Source organism: Heloderma suspectum, chromosome 1 (assembly GCF_057233095.1).
Source record: "Heloderma suspectum isolate Gila_16-S chromosome 1, 16-S_ref, whole genome shotgun sequence".
Classification (NCBI taxonomy): Eukaryota; Metazoa; Chordata; class Lepidosauria; order Squamata; family Helodermatidae; genus Heloderma; species Heloderma suspectum.
In genome coordinates this window covers 310,283,540-310,301,103 of record NC_139458.1, presented here as the reverse complement: position 1 = coordinate 310,301,103, position 17,564 = coordinate 310,283,540, and the positions used below count along the sequence as shown (strand labels likewise).

Below are 17,564 nucleotides of genomic sequence, written 5' to 3'. Positions count from 1 at the left end.
GTCCAGGAGCGAGGGCCTGGTGCTACTCTTTGGAGGAGCGCCCTCCCCCTCGACTCTCATTGGGCCGGATGGCTTGAAGGACTGGGATCATTGGGCCCAGTTCTGACCTCTGCAGAACCCGGCGGGGAGCACAGATAAGCAGCCGAGAGGATGCTGTGGTTACTCTTTCCGTGGCCAACCCGCTACAGTGCATTCACCAGAGGGAGGAGACGCGGCGAGTGAGCAGGCAGGCGGAGATGGCTGCTTGCACTGCCTCTGTGGGCAGCACAAGCCCGATCCTCTTTTTCGTGGTGCCCAGAAAGGGTGGGCAGGAGAGCGGTGGGAGCAGCCACGGGCTCCTCTCGCTTGCACACCCTCTCCCTGGCCGTGCTCAGAAGAGGAAGCGCCGCCAGGGTGTGTGCCAGGCGGCTTCCTGGCTGCGGGGTGCTCTACTGAAGGAGAGGTTGCCGCTGTTTACTGTTTGATCCCATCAGCAACAGCTGTTGATCGGCTGCCTTTCCTTCAAATAAAAGTGGCAGGGCTAACCACGCTTTCTGCATTTTGACCCGCAGCCAGCCCCACATTCCCTCCTGCGGGCGACTGCTAGGAAGAAAAGCACAACCTGAAGGGGACTCCAGGACCAGCTGCAACCCGACACCTTTCACCATTCATTGGATAAGACTCCTAGCCCCGCCTCCGCTGCCGGAGCGATTCGTCGCCGCGCCGAGCCTCCAGAATCCGTAATTCCGCTTTCTCTTAGGCTGGGCTCATCTGCCAATCATCCTGAAGGACGGTCCGTTCTCCCAAGCTTTGGTCCTGCCCCTTTTCCCCCGCCTCCCCCCGCGCCTATCGATATTATTGGAGTGTGGAGCAAGCGGCCGGTCTGCAGTCGGAGACTCGCAGGCAGCAAATACGGAGAGAAAAAGCGAATAGGGAAAGGGAGAAGGCAGCCGGGAAGAGCTCTGTGCAGGAGCACTGCGAAATAAGACACATTGCAGGACAAGCCTTTAATACCCACCGAGTGGCAGCAGCGGGAGCAGCAGCAACCGCACAGTCTCTTTTTGAATATATATATATATATATATATATATATATATATATGTATATATAATTAGATATATTTAAACACCTCAAGCTCATGCACCATGGTTTTTCAAACTAGGCTCCCTTCTTGGATTATTTTATGTTGCATCTGGCTGCTTCGCTTTGTACACACGGGGGAGGCACAGGCTGCAAAAGAAGGTAAGGTGATGCCGAAAACAAAGTTTATCTCTCGCTTTCTCCGTGGCAAGGGCTTTTTTTTTTTTTAAGTGTGTGTGTTTTTCCGAGATTGCAACTGCATGCAGCTTTCCAGCCCCTTCCTTCTAACACAGCAGAGATGAAAGGAGAGCGGTTGGCACCCTCCGCCGTGATCGGAGCGCCTCCATCGACTTCCTATTGAAGTGAATGAATACCCATTCATATAGGTGATAACGGATCGGAATTGCGCCCGGATTGTGTCTGTAAGGACGGCGCATTTCGTGTAGGGATTTAGGTTTGCAAGAGACTGCACGTGATGCAAAGCCCTGGGATGGTTCAGGTGTGTGTGTTTATGTGTGTCGGCGGCGTCGGGGTGGGTGTGATATTCGTAGGATCACGGAGGTTGCATATGATTAGCTTACAACTCACAGTGTCGCTGATACGAGCGATGCAACGGTGCCCCCCATCACAAACATGAAAATATTATCTGCCTGCCGACACTACTGGAGTTTGTGGGGGGATGAAGGGGGCAACCTACTCTAGGACTGCAAAGGAGTTTGGAGACTGAAGATGTATCCCAAAGGATAGGGTGGGGGGAGGGAGCATCCTGTTAGTCATCCATGTCACCTACAACAGCTAATAATAAAGTCCACTTGTTCATTTCGTGGTGATGGTGTGATCTGCAGCTCTCAAAAGGGCATTCAGTCAGAAAGCAGGAAGTGGAGCAGAGCACTCGTGTAGCACTATTGGCATCACATATGCAGATACGTATAATGTCGCGTTCGTGTGTGTGTGTGTACAATGTGCACATCTATGCAGAATGTATATCCTCCCCCCACCCGCGGGCACACACACTGCTGTGTGTGTGCGCGCGCATAATATGCTTCTGTGTAAAGAAAGGAGCTAACATTTCACCGACGTTTTCCCCTTGAATGGCAAGAGGGGCTTCGAAAACCTCAGCAGTCCCAGATTCATTTTAAAACGCACAGTGATAATAATCTTCCAGGAAACAGCTTCATACAAGATGTTTCTTGCTTGGGTTGGGGCTGGGGGAATGATTTGAGATGCTGCTAACATCTGTTAAGAGGGATATAATGTATTTTGGGGACACGATCGCCCCCCCCCCCCCGCTCATACGTCAGGGCTTTTCTCTTTTTGAGCTATTGGCAGGCTGAAGCAAAATGCATTTCTGAGCCTTTCGTCGGAATCGGCAGAGAAGGGTTCGCTCTCCATGAAAACATCCCCTATACATAAGACGGAAGGGGAAGGGAGTGGGGTGGAGATCAAGCGCTCGCTCTCTCTCAGTAGGGAATGGAAAGTTTATCCGAAAGGCTAAAACACAGAACGATAAGGATGGAGCGGGCGACGAGAAGGAGGCGACAGGCAGCAAAACACCGCAGGAGGGGCGAGATCTGGGATGGAAGGGAGCCTGCCTCTTCCATCCGTGGCCGTGATGGAGTGTGCGTGTGTGTATGAGAGGGAGGGGGGAGGGAGAGAGGAGACGGTCCGAAGCAACTGAACCTGTGCGACTTGTGCGCGTACCGCTTATCTGGATTCGTGCAGTAATTTGTGGCTTGGCTCCAGATCTGGGCGAGCTGACGGGGGGAAAAAAAGGCGTGCGTGTGCATGTGTGTGGCAGGGAAGTCTGCGGTCTCTCGCGTTTACCTGCGGGCGGCAGGCTCGGAAAAAAGAAACTCGTCCCAACTTTCGGGGAAGTCCTCGCTCGTCTCCCCTCCGGGAGCGAGCAGTCGCCTTCTCTCCTCTGCCCGCTTACCGCTTCCATTCTCTTTGGAAAAGAATCGCGCGAGGAAGGATGTGGGAAGAGTTCGGGTATCTCCCCCCCTCCCCCTTAAAAATGGGCAAGAAACTCAAGCGGGGGGGGGGCAGATGAACACGAGTGTGCGCGCGTGCGCGCGTGTGGGGAGAAGGCACCCCGCTCTTTCAGTCGTCCCGCTGACCTTTGGCAGAAGAGTCGGGTGGAGCGGGGGGTCTCCTTCCGAGGGAGGGCAAAATCCAGGGCCGCGTCTCTTAATTCAGGCAGGCGTTTTCCTCCTCACCGGCAGACCGTCGCCCCAGCCCGAGCGCTTTAGGGCCCCACCGGCTGGCTCGGGTGGCGCCGGGTCGGGAACAAAAAAGGGAGCGCACGCGCGAAGCGGGGCTGGCGGGGCTGCGGCGGACTGCTCACGGGGAGAAGCGCGGGAACTGGCTGCTCCCGCGGCGTCAGTCGGTCAAGGGGGTTCATTAACTGAGCCGAGCAGGCTGAGGGGAGCAGCGAGGCTTCTCTTGGACGCGAGAGCCCGCCGTCCCTTCCACTCTCTCACCCTCCCAAGCCCCCTCGATATGAAATTAGCTGGGAAAGGCGCCAACTGAGGAAAAGGGCCTTCAGGGAGACTCTCGCCACCTTTTTATTTCCCGCCCTCTTGGATCAGGGGCAAAGGAGCTCCTTCGGGTTTCTAGACAGATCTCTCCGTAAGCTGCATCTCCCCCTTCGCTATGTACGGAGCACAGCTGAGAGCTACATCCGTGTATGCAAGGCTTCCTTTGTCCCCAGGCTTAGTCTGTTTCCAGTACTGGGGCTGAGGCCTGGGCTCCGAAAACTAGTAATAAAGTGCCTCTGGCCACGTGCAAAATGACGTTTCCTCACCCCTTACAAATTCCAAAAGGGCAGCCCTGTTAGTCTGTTAAAGCACAGGAGTTTTGTGGCTCATTAAGGCTGCAATCTTACACAGTTTCCTGGGAGGAAGGCCAGTTGAACTCCGTGTGGTACACTTCTGAATAGACTTGTATAGGATTGCACTTTGAGGTGTCCCGAGGCATGTTTGATCTAAAGCAGATGGTATAGCTCACCCTCAGGTTTGAACCAGCCATATCTGAGCTCCAAACCAAACAGAACCATGAGGGTGGGGGATGTGTGCGTTTTGGGGAAAATGAGTGGAATAACTTTTAAATCATTGATATCTATTAAAGGTGTTTTTAGAAGTGTGTTGGGTAATTGCTTGGTACATCTTTAGAAGCTGTGGTTATGAACTTATGAGGTAGTCAGGGGAGAGGAACTTGGATCTTACCCTCAGAAATAAAGGGTGATAAGCCATAATGGACTAGGTTGCCTTTTACAGCATGCAAAATTCTTAGACTCTTATGGGACAGACACCGAAAGTTACTATGGACAAAAAAATCCCTATGGGTACCATAAGGACTAGTTACTGCTAGTTTGATATAGTAGCACTAGCTTTCAAAGGCAAAAGACTGCTCTGTCTGTCAAGGTCCACTGTCCTTTATTTTTGAGATGTTGATCAGTAAAGCTGGGATTGGCCAGTGTGCTACAGATTTCATTAGAGGCCTTTTAAAACAGCTTCTAAAATTTATTTCATTTTCTGTTATCAACCTGGTTTGAGGTGGTTGGTTGGTTGGTTGAAGGCACTTGTTTCTTTGAAAAGGAAAATCTCTTTCAAAACTTCAGGGAAGTTTACATGTGAAGTATAGAATAAAAGAGTTCTTCAGCAGCTGTGATTTTTTTTGTTCCAAAATAATGGCTGTTTCTATATACTTTTGTATACTATATACAGAACTCTGTATCATAAGTGAGGAGTGTTCCCATACTTTTGAAAAATCGAATTAGCACACACATTAAATCTTTTGCATACACAGACACAGAAAAAAGGTACTTTTTATTCTAATTTTGTGTACAATATGTTAAAGAAGTTTGAGCACCATTGTGAATGTTTAGGGCAATTAAAGAATTATAGCTGCTTTTCACTTTTCAGTAGATGCAGTGATATAGACATGGAGGGGTTAAACATACACTATGCCTTTTTTAAGCTAAGCTTATCAGCGTGGACTTTAATTAGCAACCCAATACACACTACTCTATCAACTCCCAGTTAGGTCCAATTAATAGCTGAAGTCCCTTCCGATACTTGTATTAATTAAATAAGTAAATAAGAAATGAAACTATGAAGTTTGAGAAGAGCCTGAACTTCTTCAGTGAGAAAGCACACTGTAAGGATGCAGAACACCGGTGTTTTAAATGATGCTTCCTCAATACGTTTAAGTCCAGGCAGGGTTGCAGTCTGTTACGCACTTTTATTTGGGAGTAAGTGCCATGGAAATTGGCAGGACTTTAAATTTGAATGCATAGGCAATCAGGCTGTATAACTACAATCCACTTTAGTTGGTTGCGCTGAAATAAATGGTACTTCCATTAAACATTGGAAGCTAGGTTGTAAAATTAGGCAACACCTGAAAACTTTCTTCCAACAGTTCTAAAAGTTGTTTTTAATTATGAAAGAAGTTTAACCTTCACTCGAAATATGGGTGGATAAGTTTCAAATGTTACTCATGACAATAAATAAATATTTTTACAACTAAGGCTGTTGTACATACACTTGTGCAGGGATTTCAGTGGAATTTACTGCTAAGCAACTGTTTAGAGGACTACAGGCTGTATATTGATTTATATTAATTAGTTATTTTAAATTGAAAGGTGTTGGCAAAATGTATACATGTCTAAAACATGTCAACATAAAAGTTTTATACCTGTGGTTATACTGTTTGGAATAATGCTTTAAATAATTATTTAACCAACTCCTTACAGTTTCAATACGGATCAACAACTTAAGAGGTGTTATGGAACTATATCATGTGTCAGCAGAGCTCCATGGCCATATTTAATGGTTACCTTATTCAGCAAAATGAGAAAAAAAATATATTACCACCCTGTTGTAATTATTGTTTTGTTTGTAGGAGTAAGAGATGGATGAGACTTCTCTTAATCACAGTTAACCACAATAGTAGTACAAGTTTATTCCAGTAATTGTGATTTCAATTTTATATCTAAAATATGGGAGTGTAGTCTATGTTTTGCTGAAGTGGCAAAAAACTCCCACTGAGTTTAATGTCTGTGGGTTATGTCTTAGATATTTTAGACTATATTTCCTGGGATTAAATCTAAATAGGTATTGTAATATTTTATTGCATATGATGTAATAGTATGTGTCAAACTAGTATGTGTGTATACTTTTTGATAATGAAAAATAATACGTTAATTCAATATATGGTTTTATGAAATCTTCTTTTCCATATAATGGCTTGTTTTAGATATACCTTTACATGAATATTACTGTGTTACTATTTCTCACATTCCTTAAACTATTTCTGACCATTAGAGATCATAATAGGTTGCTATATATTAAGTAAGTGTATTTAAATGTTCATGTGTTTAAACTTGTATTGCATATGAATTTTCACTTTCATGAAGTGAAGATGAAAAAAATGAATTAAAAATCATTGCTATTATAAAGACATTACAAGACACAAATCCCTGTCATTTTATCATAAAATTATTTTGCCTTCTATGAACTATGAAAATATACTTGAAAAGTAAAAGTTACCAGCATTTCAGTATGTTCAAATATCTCCTCTGTGTTAAATTCTTTTAGAATAATTTTTTTTAGGGGGAATAATGTAATGCAATTTTTTCTATTCAGTTTCATCATGATGCTTTTAATTCTTAAAGTGGTTCAACACAAGAGGTTTTTTTTGTTCTCTTTCAGTAATATTGTTGGACTCTAAAGCACAACAGACAGAGTTGGAATGGATTTCTTCTCCTCCCAATGGGGTAAGTATAGCATAAACATCAACTGAGATAAAGTAAACCCCACAACAATATTAGTAATTTAAATTAACCCTGTTGCCCACATTTTTTGCAGCAAATTTTAATCGACATTTAAAATGGTGGTGAAGTTTCTGTTGTGATTTGTGAAAGTAGCATAGTTCAAATGGAAACTAATTACAGGGGAACATCTCTACAGTTACTCACTTAAACATCATCCTTTGTGATGAACCCCACAACTTCATATGCTTTATCTAAAATCACCTCTATTGTCTCTTTTCTTAGAAGGACCCTTGCAGCCTGTAATTATTTTGGAAGATGGGCTTTTCCTTCATGATTCTGAAAACGTTTATCATATAATACAGTCTTGTGATGCATATACTATGAATACTGTCATTTAAATGTTTTCAAAACATCTGAAACATATGTGCATACACAGTAGAGAGAGAACTAAATCAACATTTTAGGCATTTAAAAACTCCTGTAAATCTTGTGGAACTAAATAAAAAAATTACTGCCACTAAAGCAAAATTTTACATACTTATTTTCACAACTTCCCTTAACAAACTTATCCTAGTACATTTTCACATCACACTGATAAATATGTTTATTTCATTTCAGATTTAAGTCATTGCCCTTCAGGCTTGGAACCCATTAAAACTTATATTTTCAGTTCTTAATTCGAATATGTCAAAAATGCCCGTTGCATATTTTTTTAGAATCAATCTAATGAAAGGATACAGTGACCCTTTTTTGCAGAGGATTCTTTTTAAAATTGTTCAAATACTCGTGAGATTGTATCATACGCTAGGTCCAAACATTGAAATCAAATAAGTAACATATCCTCTAAATTCTCTCCCTGGTAAAGGAGAGGGAATTTAACTGGAGTTTATGCTGTTCGAGCGCCTTGAGGATTGGGTCGCCCATCATTTAGAGTAGTTCTTACACAGGTATTCTCTTTGAATGCCTGTGAATAAAAGTTTGCGCAATCAAGCCTTTAATCCAAAGCTTTATAAAGAAATCTGGAACCAAAAGAGCGTGACCTGTGAGTGGGGATACAAAAGTGTAACAAATCCTGTAAATAAGAAGAATGAAAACCTGAAAGTGTCTTAGTTAAAAAGCAAGAACATGAAATCAATCCAGGCACATGGTAGACGCAAGTCTAAAGGCTTTCAAAGTGTATGTAATGTGAGCTGAATGCTTGAGATGAGTAATAACTTCAGCATTAGCATTTCACATTGATGGCAGCATTTTAAGAGGAGTGTTGGAAAGAACAATTCAAACTGGACAGTAGTACAGCCTTGAGATGCTACAGGCATGCCCATGTATTCTAGAGGGGAAAAAAATGTTGACAAAAAGTGGTGAAAATGCATGTGAATGATGGCCTCTACTGTAAAATCCATTGGTAAGCACTGTATCTATAAAAATTACTTGTATGATCTACCAAATGCGTATTTGCTATATATGCTGCCAGTATCCAGAAATTGTCAAAAGCACTAAGAACAAAATTTCAAAAATTTCTAGAGGAATGACTGACAAGTCTTGAGGAAAAAGAGCTAGTTTGGGAACCCTTACTAAAGCTTCTGAAATGCTACTTTAACAAGCATAAGTGATGTTCATTGAACTTCCAAAAAAGGTTGATTTCTATAATTATAGAAAGTACCTAACACACTTCTGTAGTAGTTTATATTAATGTCTGAGGTCTTTTGTGTATAATGTTTTGGAACCCTTTATCACAAGATGGTTGCTATCTATCCCTAGCTTATGTTACAGACAGGCAGCAGTTTCTGATTGATTAAATTCAGCTTGCAAATATGTAAAGGTAAATGCAGTAGTTATTTATTGGTACTAAAACCAAGGAATGAAATTCAACATGTACCCAAATCTTGTATACACAAAACTTTTTTGAAGTTTCAGTATGATGATATCTTCGGGTGTTGTTCTCTCTTAAACATAATATTTCCCCCTTCTAAGGGCAATGCTGGTATTGTGTACTGTTGTAAGCGATGAAATAGTTGATTACCTCCCATGTTAATTCGACTGGCATATAGGCACCTCATCCACAAACCAGCGAAGTTGTACTTGGATTTAATTCTGTTCATTCCTATCAACTTCCACTCTGTAGGATAAATCTCAAATTAAAGAGAAGACCAGGAAATGGGATCACTTTAAGGTCATTGAATTTGATTTTGCTCTGCTTTAGTGTGCATGTGTGTGTTGCTGCAATGGTTCCTTAAGGTGACAGTAAGGATTTAAGTTCTCTTATTTATTTTGTGTGTGTATGTGTACTCAGTGTATCAGGTAATACACTAATATTTTCTTAATGATATATACAAGATTTGTAAGGGGAGGGACCATTGCTCTGTGGAAGAACCCATGCTTTGCATACTGAAGGTTCGAGGCTCTGTCTAATATCTCAAGTTAAAAAAGAACTCATTTAGCAAGGATGGGAAAGACATTTGGCTGCCATTCAGTAGACTGTATTGTGCTAGATAGACCAATGGTCTGATTTAGTATAGTGCAGTTTCATATGCTTTTCCTTTTTTAAAGAGAATATTATGTTTCAATAGGCAATTAGTTCAGCTCACTAAAGAAACAGTCTGTATATTTCCTTAAGCAAACGTGTCATATCATGCACATTGTAACATAAATACTGCAGTACTTTGAAAATGCATTTTTATATTTACAACTTCTGTGCATTTCAGCGTTTACAACCATAATATATTTTGTGGTAATAAGTTCCAGCATCAGTTCATCAATGTCTGCTTTTCTTAGAGCAGTGGACCAACACTAAAATGATCTCATTTGCTGTCAAGTAGGCTTGTGAACTATTGCGTGCTATGTGGCTTTGAGCTTGGTAAGCCAGTCTCTCCTTCAGTGTTCTCTTGGTATGTCAGTCAGTCTCTGTCTTAGTACTTGCCTTCTATGAATCATCAATAGTGAACTAATAACTCAGGGCCAGTGCCATTATAATGCTGAGCAATGTCTTAACCATGGTTAAGACATCAGGAGTTGGTTGTGGGATCACATGCTCCATCACACAGTCCCTTCCGGGATAGAAATTCTTTCTGTTCTTTTCCCATTAACTACAGTGGAGGCTGGTAGTATCTGTGTCAGTGGGGCAGTGAATTCACTCTGGGTTTCACTCAGAACTCTAAAGGAGCTATTCAGGGTGCTGAACCTATGGGGATAGGGTTCAGCATTTTGGATAGCTCCTTTAGAGTTCTGACTGAAACCCAGAGTGGATTTGCCACCCCACTGACATAGGAACCACCAGCCTCAACTGATTAACTACATTTACAGTATTATATCAGCAAAATATATCAGTAATGGTTAATGCTGACCAAGTCTAAAGGTGGTTAATAAAACCTGGTTAAGAAAGAAACTGGTTAGTATGAATCACTATTAATGTCAGTGCTGATGTAGCAATTAATTGTGATGTCAGTGGGGCTACCGCTATTCATACTAGAAAGTGGAGAAGTTGTGGGAAGTGTGTGATCCTGCAACCTGCTTATGATCACTAGTGTTACAGATTTGTCTTGAGTAATGAAATGATCTCTCAAGATGTTGATTATTCTGGGCCCAGCCTGATCTGTTCTCAATGTGAATATCCACACTCAGTGTGAATAGAGATACAGTATACTTAGGCTACAATCCAATACAAAATTTCCTGAGAGTAAGTTCCATTGAACTCAGTGGGCCTTACTTCTGAGTAGATATTTATAGAATTGCACTATTAAAAGGCTTGCAGAATCACAGTGAAAACATTCTAAAATCTAAATTTAACCCTAGATGCATATAACAATACTAACTTTTAAATATTTGTCAGTTTCAGGAACAAAACCTGATTATGTGATTTGTTTGTTTTTAGTGTGAAACATTTGTTATTTATTAATTGCAAAAAATCCAAGTTCTGCCACCAGTTGTACCTGGGCAAATTTGAAATATAGACCTAAGCTTTGCCTAGTGTCAGTTTAAATTATTACACTTAATTTAAAAATAAAGTATTTTGCTCCAAGGAGTATTAACTCATCTTAGGTTATTGACTTAATTTCAGTCATAGCTTTACCTCACATAATACTGCCATGTGATGAGTCATCAGAGGTAATTGTCTTTCACGTCATGCAATTCCAGGAACAAAACTATTAGGAGATAAGTCTGTCATAGACAGGCTGACCATTACATGATCTTTCCCACATGGAATGTGCAAATTTGTCATCCTCATCCACATTTGTCAAAATCAAAGAACTACCAAACACATTCAGTCTGCTAGTTCTTCCTTATTTATGTACCAAACCACGTCTACCAACATTCAAAATAACTTTATTCTGAAACTGGAAACTTTAATTCACATGAATACTTTCTCTTTTTCCTTCAGAAGAAAATATGCTGAAATGGAGATAATCTGGACTGGGACAGTTAAATGACTCATGTCATGTCATTGGCTTGTAAATTACGCTAGGTGAATTAAAAGTTTAAATCAGAAACTCTTACCTTGTAGCTTTTTTAATTTGTGTAAAATATACTGCTCAGACAGTTATTAGGCAGAAATAGTAATGTCTGTTTCTGTTCATTGGGGTTGAGGACCGTTAATTTCTTATGCCTGCAAACTTTCTAATATACAAAGAAGTAGAACACGAAGGCTGCAGTCCCAAATTACTAGAACTACATGCTCTGGCCTTCACTTGCTCGTATATATGAACTGTGTATGATACAAAGCCTCACCAAGGCATTGTATTCTTGTGTTGCTGGTTTTTTTTCACCCTATGAAAGAACATATTCTTTACACCTACAAGAAATTCTCCATGGTACTTCTGCTTTGAGTGCTTTCCTACTCATAGATGGCTGCAGGGAAGCTGCACAGCAGACTGTAGCTGCAGTGTCACAGCTGTCTCTTGTTTATTGGTATTGTTCTGAAGGCACACAACTGAAATTCCTGTTGATTTGGTGGAGAGGAAAGCTCATTAATTCAAGAGTCATTCCAATGACTTGCATGTAATTTCTCTGTATCAAATAGGTTGTGAATCTGTGTCTTCCTTCTTCCAGAACTATAAATAATATAGTTCCGAGACTATGGCTGGAATCCAGTGGACTGTGCGGGAAGCTTTTGTGCGCTCAGCAGGGCTTCTAATGGCAGACTTCCTGCTCTGTCTGAGAAACTGATATAGAAACTGAAACTCAGGGAAACTTGCACATGCCAAACATGCTATTTGTGGATCTTGGCATGTAAAATGTAATCGTATTTTTCTCTACATGAATGATTAGGATGCAGCCTGTAATGGCAAAATTCTCTTTGGCAGATCTAGATTAGCTATTTAATACAAAAAGAAATACACCAATATAGATTTTAAAAACATTTATAGTGTGTTTGAAGTGCTTCCTATACATTATCTTGCAATCCTTTAAACAACCTTGTAAAGTAGGTCAGTATTAATATCCCCATATTACAGATAGCGGCTGAGAGGCTGTGGCTTGCCTAAGGCCAGCTACTGAGTTCACAGCAGAGATGAGATTCAAACCAGGGATGTTCCGTCTTTCCCGCTATACTATCAGCTCTCCACCTAAAGTCATTTGATTTGACTAGGGTTTGGATCAGACCAACAATGATTCACCCAGTTTAAAAAGCCTTAAAAGCCTAAAATATAGGTTATTAAGGAATATGGCTTTTTTGTTTAGCATGCTAAAAGTTTCTATCTTAATATGGGTAACTGTTTCTTTATGTTTTAGTGGGAAGAAATTAGTGGACTGGATGAAAACTACACGCCTATAAGAACGTACCAGGTATGCCAAGTCATGGAACCTAACCAGAATAACTGGCTTCGGACTAACTGGATCGCAAAAGGCAATGCACAAAGGATTTTTGTAGAACTAAAATTTACTTTGAGGGACTGTAATAGCCTTCCTGGAGTCCTGGGGACATGTAAAGAAACTTTCAACTTGCATTATTATGAAACAGACTATGACACTGGCAGAAGTATCAGAGAAAACCAGTATGTAAAAATAGATACTATTGCAGCTGATGAAAGCTTTACCCAAGGTGACCTTGGGGAGAGAAAAATGAAACTTAATACAGAGGTGAGAGAAATTGGACCTCTGTCCAAAAAAGGATTCTACCTTGCATTTCAGGATGTAGGTGCCTGCATTGCTTTGGTTTCTGTCAAAGTGTACTACAAGAAATGCTGGTCCATTATTGAGAATTTAGCTATTTTTCCAGATACAGTGACTGGGTCAGAGTTCTCTTCCCTAGTTGAGGTCCGGGGAACTTGTGTCAGCAGTGCAGAAGAAGAGGCTGAAAACTCTCCTAGAATGCACTGTAGTGCAGAGGGAGAATGGTTAGTACCTATTGGGAAGTGTATCTGCAAAGCTGGTTTCCAGCAAAAAGGGGACACATGTGAACGTAAGTAGAAAACATATTTTATATATTTTCCTTCTGAATATTTTATTTTGTATTCTCACTTAAAAAAGGCCTTTCAAATGAAAGTGTCGTAGTTTTTGTTCAAATACAATGAGCCTGGGAATTTGTATGCTTCACACTAGCTAGCGTAAATCAATTGCATTCAGGGATAGAAGTCAAGAATTGGATGTTGCATTTTGAAAGGCTATTAAACTGACTATGCAGAATATAGTTTACCTTTCCTAATGGTGTTGCATGCACAGTGTAAATGCACAGAATGATATTTTACAAGAAATAGGCCAAAGAGGACATTCCCTACTTAATGGTTCTTCAGAATACCCTTGAGGAAATCATAGCTTGCATGGAAGATAACATTAACAGTTACTTGCTGCTTATTCTGCAGGGTATTTATGGGAAACTATACAAAAAGTTTCTGAAACCAGGGGTATAATACATTTGTGATTAGCAGCTGAAAAGCAGTATGGAATGGATGCCGCTCAGGGTTGAGAAATGTGGGTGTAGGAGAAGCTGAGATTTAGAAAAGAAAATGTCCCACTGTGCGTGGTTTTATTTACAGTGGATCTGAGATCTTCATCTGTAAAAGGACTACAGGCTTTGATTTAATGTACAGATTTCCATAAAGCAAGCACATTACATTTTGTTTCCGCAAGTTTTGCACAGGTAGCTTCTGTACAGTGTTGAAGTAATACTGGCTTTGGATCTTTACAGAACTGAACAAATCTTTCAGCCTTGAAGAGTAAAACAAAGAGCTTGTGCATTAACTAGGGAGAATTCATTAATAATGGTAATGTGAAAACTCCTCATGCCAACCAGTCCAATGTACTATGTCATGGTTCTGCTATAAATATTAAAGTACTTTATAACTATTGAATCACATTATGAAGAGTTTCTCCACTGATTTTTGACTTTAAGAAAATTGACTTTGGAGTGACCAGAGAGGTTTGTAATAATATTAACTTTCTTTTAGAAGCATTGGAGAGAATAGAAAGTTAAAAACTAAAAATTGTTGAGAGAGGCCAGTGTTGAATAAATAGAATTCAAATAAATTGTTTATTAAACAGTCTTCTTAATTTCAGACCTCGGTAACGTTGACAGAGGCATTTAATGATAACTTGCACTTGAGTGTCTCTCTGTGTTCATTTTGCAAGAATGCTTCTCGTGTCTGGCCTTCTGCCAAAGGAACTGCTAAGAGAATGTGCTATGTTGGAAGTAATCCAGGTTTTCATTTTAGATGGGATTTTCTTGTCTTCCTCCCCACCTCTTCTTTTAAAAATGATCTAGGTAAAAGCTTCAAAATAAAGCATTACTCCATATTACAATTATCTATATTTGAGGAAAGACATGTTAGGTAGCTAGCTACTAATCATATTAAAAATGTAAGCTTTTCGATGTTAGAAGGACATGTCTTTAGTCAGTGCCCCAGTCTGATACTAATAAGATTTTTCTGCTGTGAAAGCATTAATGATCAACCATGTAGTGACTTATAATATAGCTGGAATAGTGATATACTCACTTTGACAGAAACCAACCACTATGTCATTAATACAGTTGGCTAATTTGTTACTGTCAGGCTTCGTATCATAACAAACAGAAGCAGAATTGGTATGTGATACCTTAGCCTGTGGTTTTAATTGTTCTTTCTGTCTTTGTATGTGTTATTGAGTATTAACCTCATCCTGGATTCTATTCAGGGATAACTGCCTAAAAATGAATGTTTGCACTGCATTGGCCCGGATCCGCAGAGCTTTAAGTGATGCAAGATCTGAAAAGAAGATGGGCATGGTCGGCACTGACAGCACAAATCCCCTGTTTTGACGACACAAGGCTAGGGTCTGAATTTAGTCTGTCCCCCTCTCCTGAAATTGATAATTGATGCCATATGTTTGGTGCTATGCAATATGCAAGAACTCCCAGATGCTAGATGACAGGATCTAGCTATGGGAACTGCCTGTGGATATATATATATATATATATATATATATAGGTATACATGGATTTTAAGGGAACCTGCTGTAGTATATAACTTCCCCTTACTGAATTGGGGTGATTATGTCAATAGAAGTCTGATTTCACTGGAATTTAAGTATAATTGTGCTTAGGAATGCTGCCCAATAATTCATATTTAAGAACATAAGAAGAGTCCTGCTGGATCAGACCAAAGGCCTACCTAGTTCAGCATTCTGGTCCCACAGTTGTTGACTGGTCCCAGCAACAGGAATACAGAGGCATACTGTCTCTGATAGTGGAAGTAATATATGGCCATTGTGACTAGTAACCATTGCTCACCTATCCTCAATACTTGTAATATTTATTCAGATTTATCCAGTCTTTTTCTAAACTGTTGACAGATAATCGTTAATCTCCTAAAACTGTAATCATAAACAGACTTTCTGGGGAGTAAGTGCAATTGAACAGAGTGAGATTTACTTCTGAGTAAGCATGCATAGTGTTGTATAAAGACCAAATTACAGCGATTTTTGTCAACATAAATGATTTTCCTAATAAATACATTTTTGAGGAAAAAATACATAAATTATCGCCTCTATCTTGTGAGCTGTTTCATCCTCTGCACCTTTTGCCCCATACTAAATAAGCCTTTAGAATTTAGCTCTTCACATGGCCAAATTTGAGTAAATGAAGGCCAGGCAGATATTTAGATGAGCACTGAATTCAATCATTTGTGGGGGTGGAGGAGCAAAAATAAAAGCTCAGATCCTGCAAATTTTGAGGTGGGGGTTGGCTCTCATTACTTTACAAAGTGGCTGAGAATAGGTTTCTTGAAAGTACACTAAAACAGGGGTGTTGAACCTCAGGCCCATGGGCCAAGTCTACCCCACCTGTGATCCCAGTCCCAGCCCTATGAGGTTACCCAGATGGCCATGTCCCCTTTCCCCTGACTGCCAATCTTTAGGTAGTTTTCTGGCTTTTGCACACTTTCCCCTATTCTAAAAGGTAAAAATGCCTACCCTAAATCTCAGTTTAGGACAAACAAACAAACACTCTCTTCCAACAACCTAAGAGACGACTTTATACATGGACTTCACCAGACGGTCGACACCGAAATCAGATTGACTACATCCTTTGTAGGCAAAGGTGTCGGACATCTATGCAGCTGGTAAAAACAAGACCTGGAGCTGATTGTAGTTCAGATCACGAACTTCTTATTGCACAATTTAGAATCAGACTAACGAGAATAGGGAAGACCCACAGATCAGTTAGATATGAGCTCACGAATATTCCTCATGAATATGCAGTGGAGCTGAAGAATAGATTTAAGGGACTAGATTTAGTAGATAGGGTCCCAGAAGAACTATGGACAGAAGTTCGCAACATTGTTCAGGAAGTGGCAACAAAAAACTGCCCAAAGAAAAAGAAAACCAAGAAGGCAAGATGGCTGTCTGCTGAGACACTGGAAGCAGCCCAAGAAAGAAGGAAAGCAAAAAGCAACAGTGATAGGGGGAGATATGCCCAATGAAAAGCAAAATTCCAGAGGTTAGCCAGAAGAGATAAAGAATTATTCTTAAACAAGCAATGCGTGGAAGCAGAAGAAGATAATAGAATAGGAAGGACAAGAGACCTCTTCCAGAAAATTAGAAACATCGGAAGTAACTTCCAGGCAAAAATGGGTATGATCAAAAACAAAGATGGCAAGGACCTAACAGAAGCAGAAGAGATCAAGAAAAGGTGGCAAGAATATGTGGAAGATCTGTATAGGAAGGATAATATCGGGGATAGATTTGACGGTGTGGTCAGTGAGCTACAGCCAGACATCCTGAAGAGTGAGGTGGAATGGGCCTTAAGAAGCATTGCTAATAACAAGGCAGCAGGAGACAACGGTATCCCAGCTGAACTGTTTAAAATCTTGCAGGATGATGCTGTCAAGGAGATGCATGCTATCCAAATTATGCCAGCAAATTTGGAAAACACAAGAATGGCCAACAGATTGGAAAAGATCAACAGATTGGAAAAGATCAACTTATATCCCCATACCAAAAAAGGGAAGCACCAAAGAATGTTCAAACTATCGAACAGTGGCACTTATTTCACATGCCAGTAAGGTAATGCTCAAGATCTTGCAAGGCAGACTCCAGCAATTCATGGAACAAGAATTGCCAGATGTACAAGCTGGGTTTTGAAAAGGCAGAGGAACTAGAGACCAAATTGCCAATATGCGCTGGATAATGGAGAAAGCCAGGGAGTTTCAGAAAAACATCTATTTCTGTTTTATTGACTATTCTAAAGTAGGAGTGCACGAAAGCCATTTACCTGGTCTCGCAGCTTGCTTCGCGGTGGGGGGGAGGCGCTTCTCTGCTCCCCCCG

The 17,564-nt window shown here is 40.8% G+C and overlaps 1 protein-coding gene across 2 annotated transcripts in view; it reads left to right on the top strand.

Annotated features, from left to right (window-relative positions):
* Positions 1-1,059: 1,059 nt before the first annotated feature.
* EPHA7 (EPH receptor A7) overlaps positions 1,060-17,564 on the top strand; it is a 262,568-nt gene continuing 246,063 nt past the window's right edge. The window contains exons 1-4 of one of the 2 annotated variants that reach the window (XM_084827131.1): positions 2,594-3,048; positions 6,771-6,835; positions 8,955-9,002; positions 12,557-13,226. In XM_084827131.1, the coding sequence (XP_084683257.1) occupies positions 2,691-3,048; positions 6,771-6,835; positions 8,955-9,002; positions 12,557-13,226 (1,141 nt within the window). In that variant the 5' untranslated portion in view covers positions 2,594-2,690. Of the gene's footprint in view, positions 1,222-2,593; positions 3,049-6,770; positions 6,836-8,954; positions 9,003-12,556; positions 13,227-17,564 lie in introns of those variants that run through there. The other variant, XM_084827132.1, reaches the window with a different exon arrangement.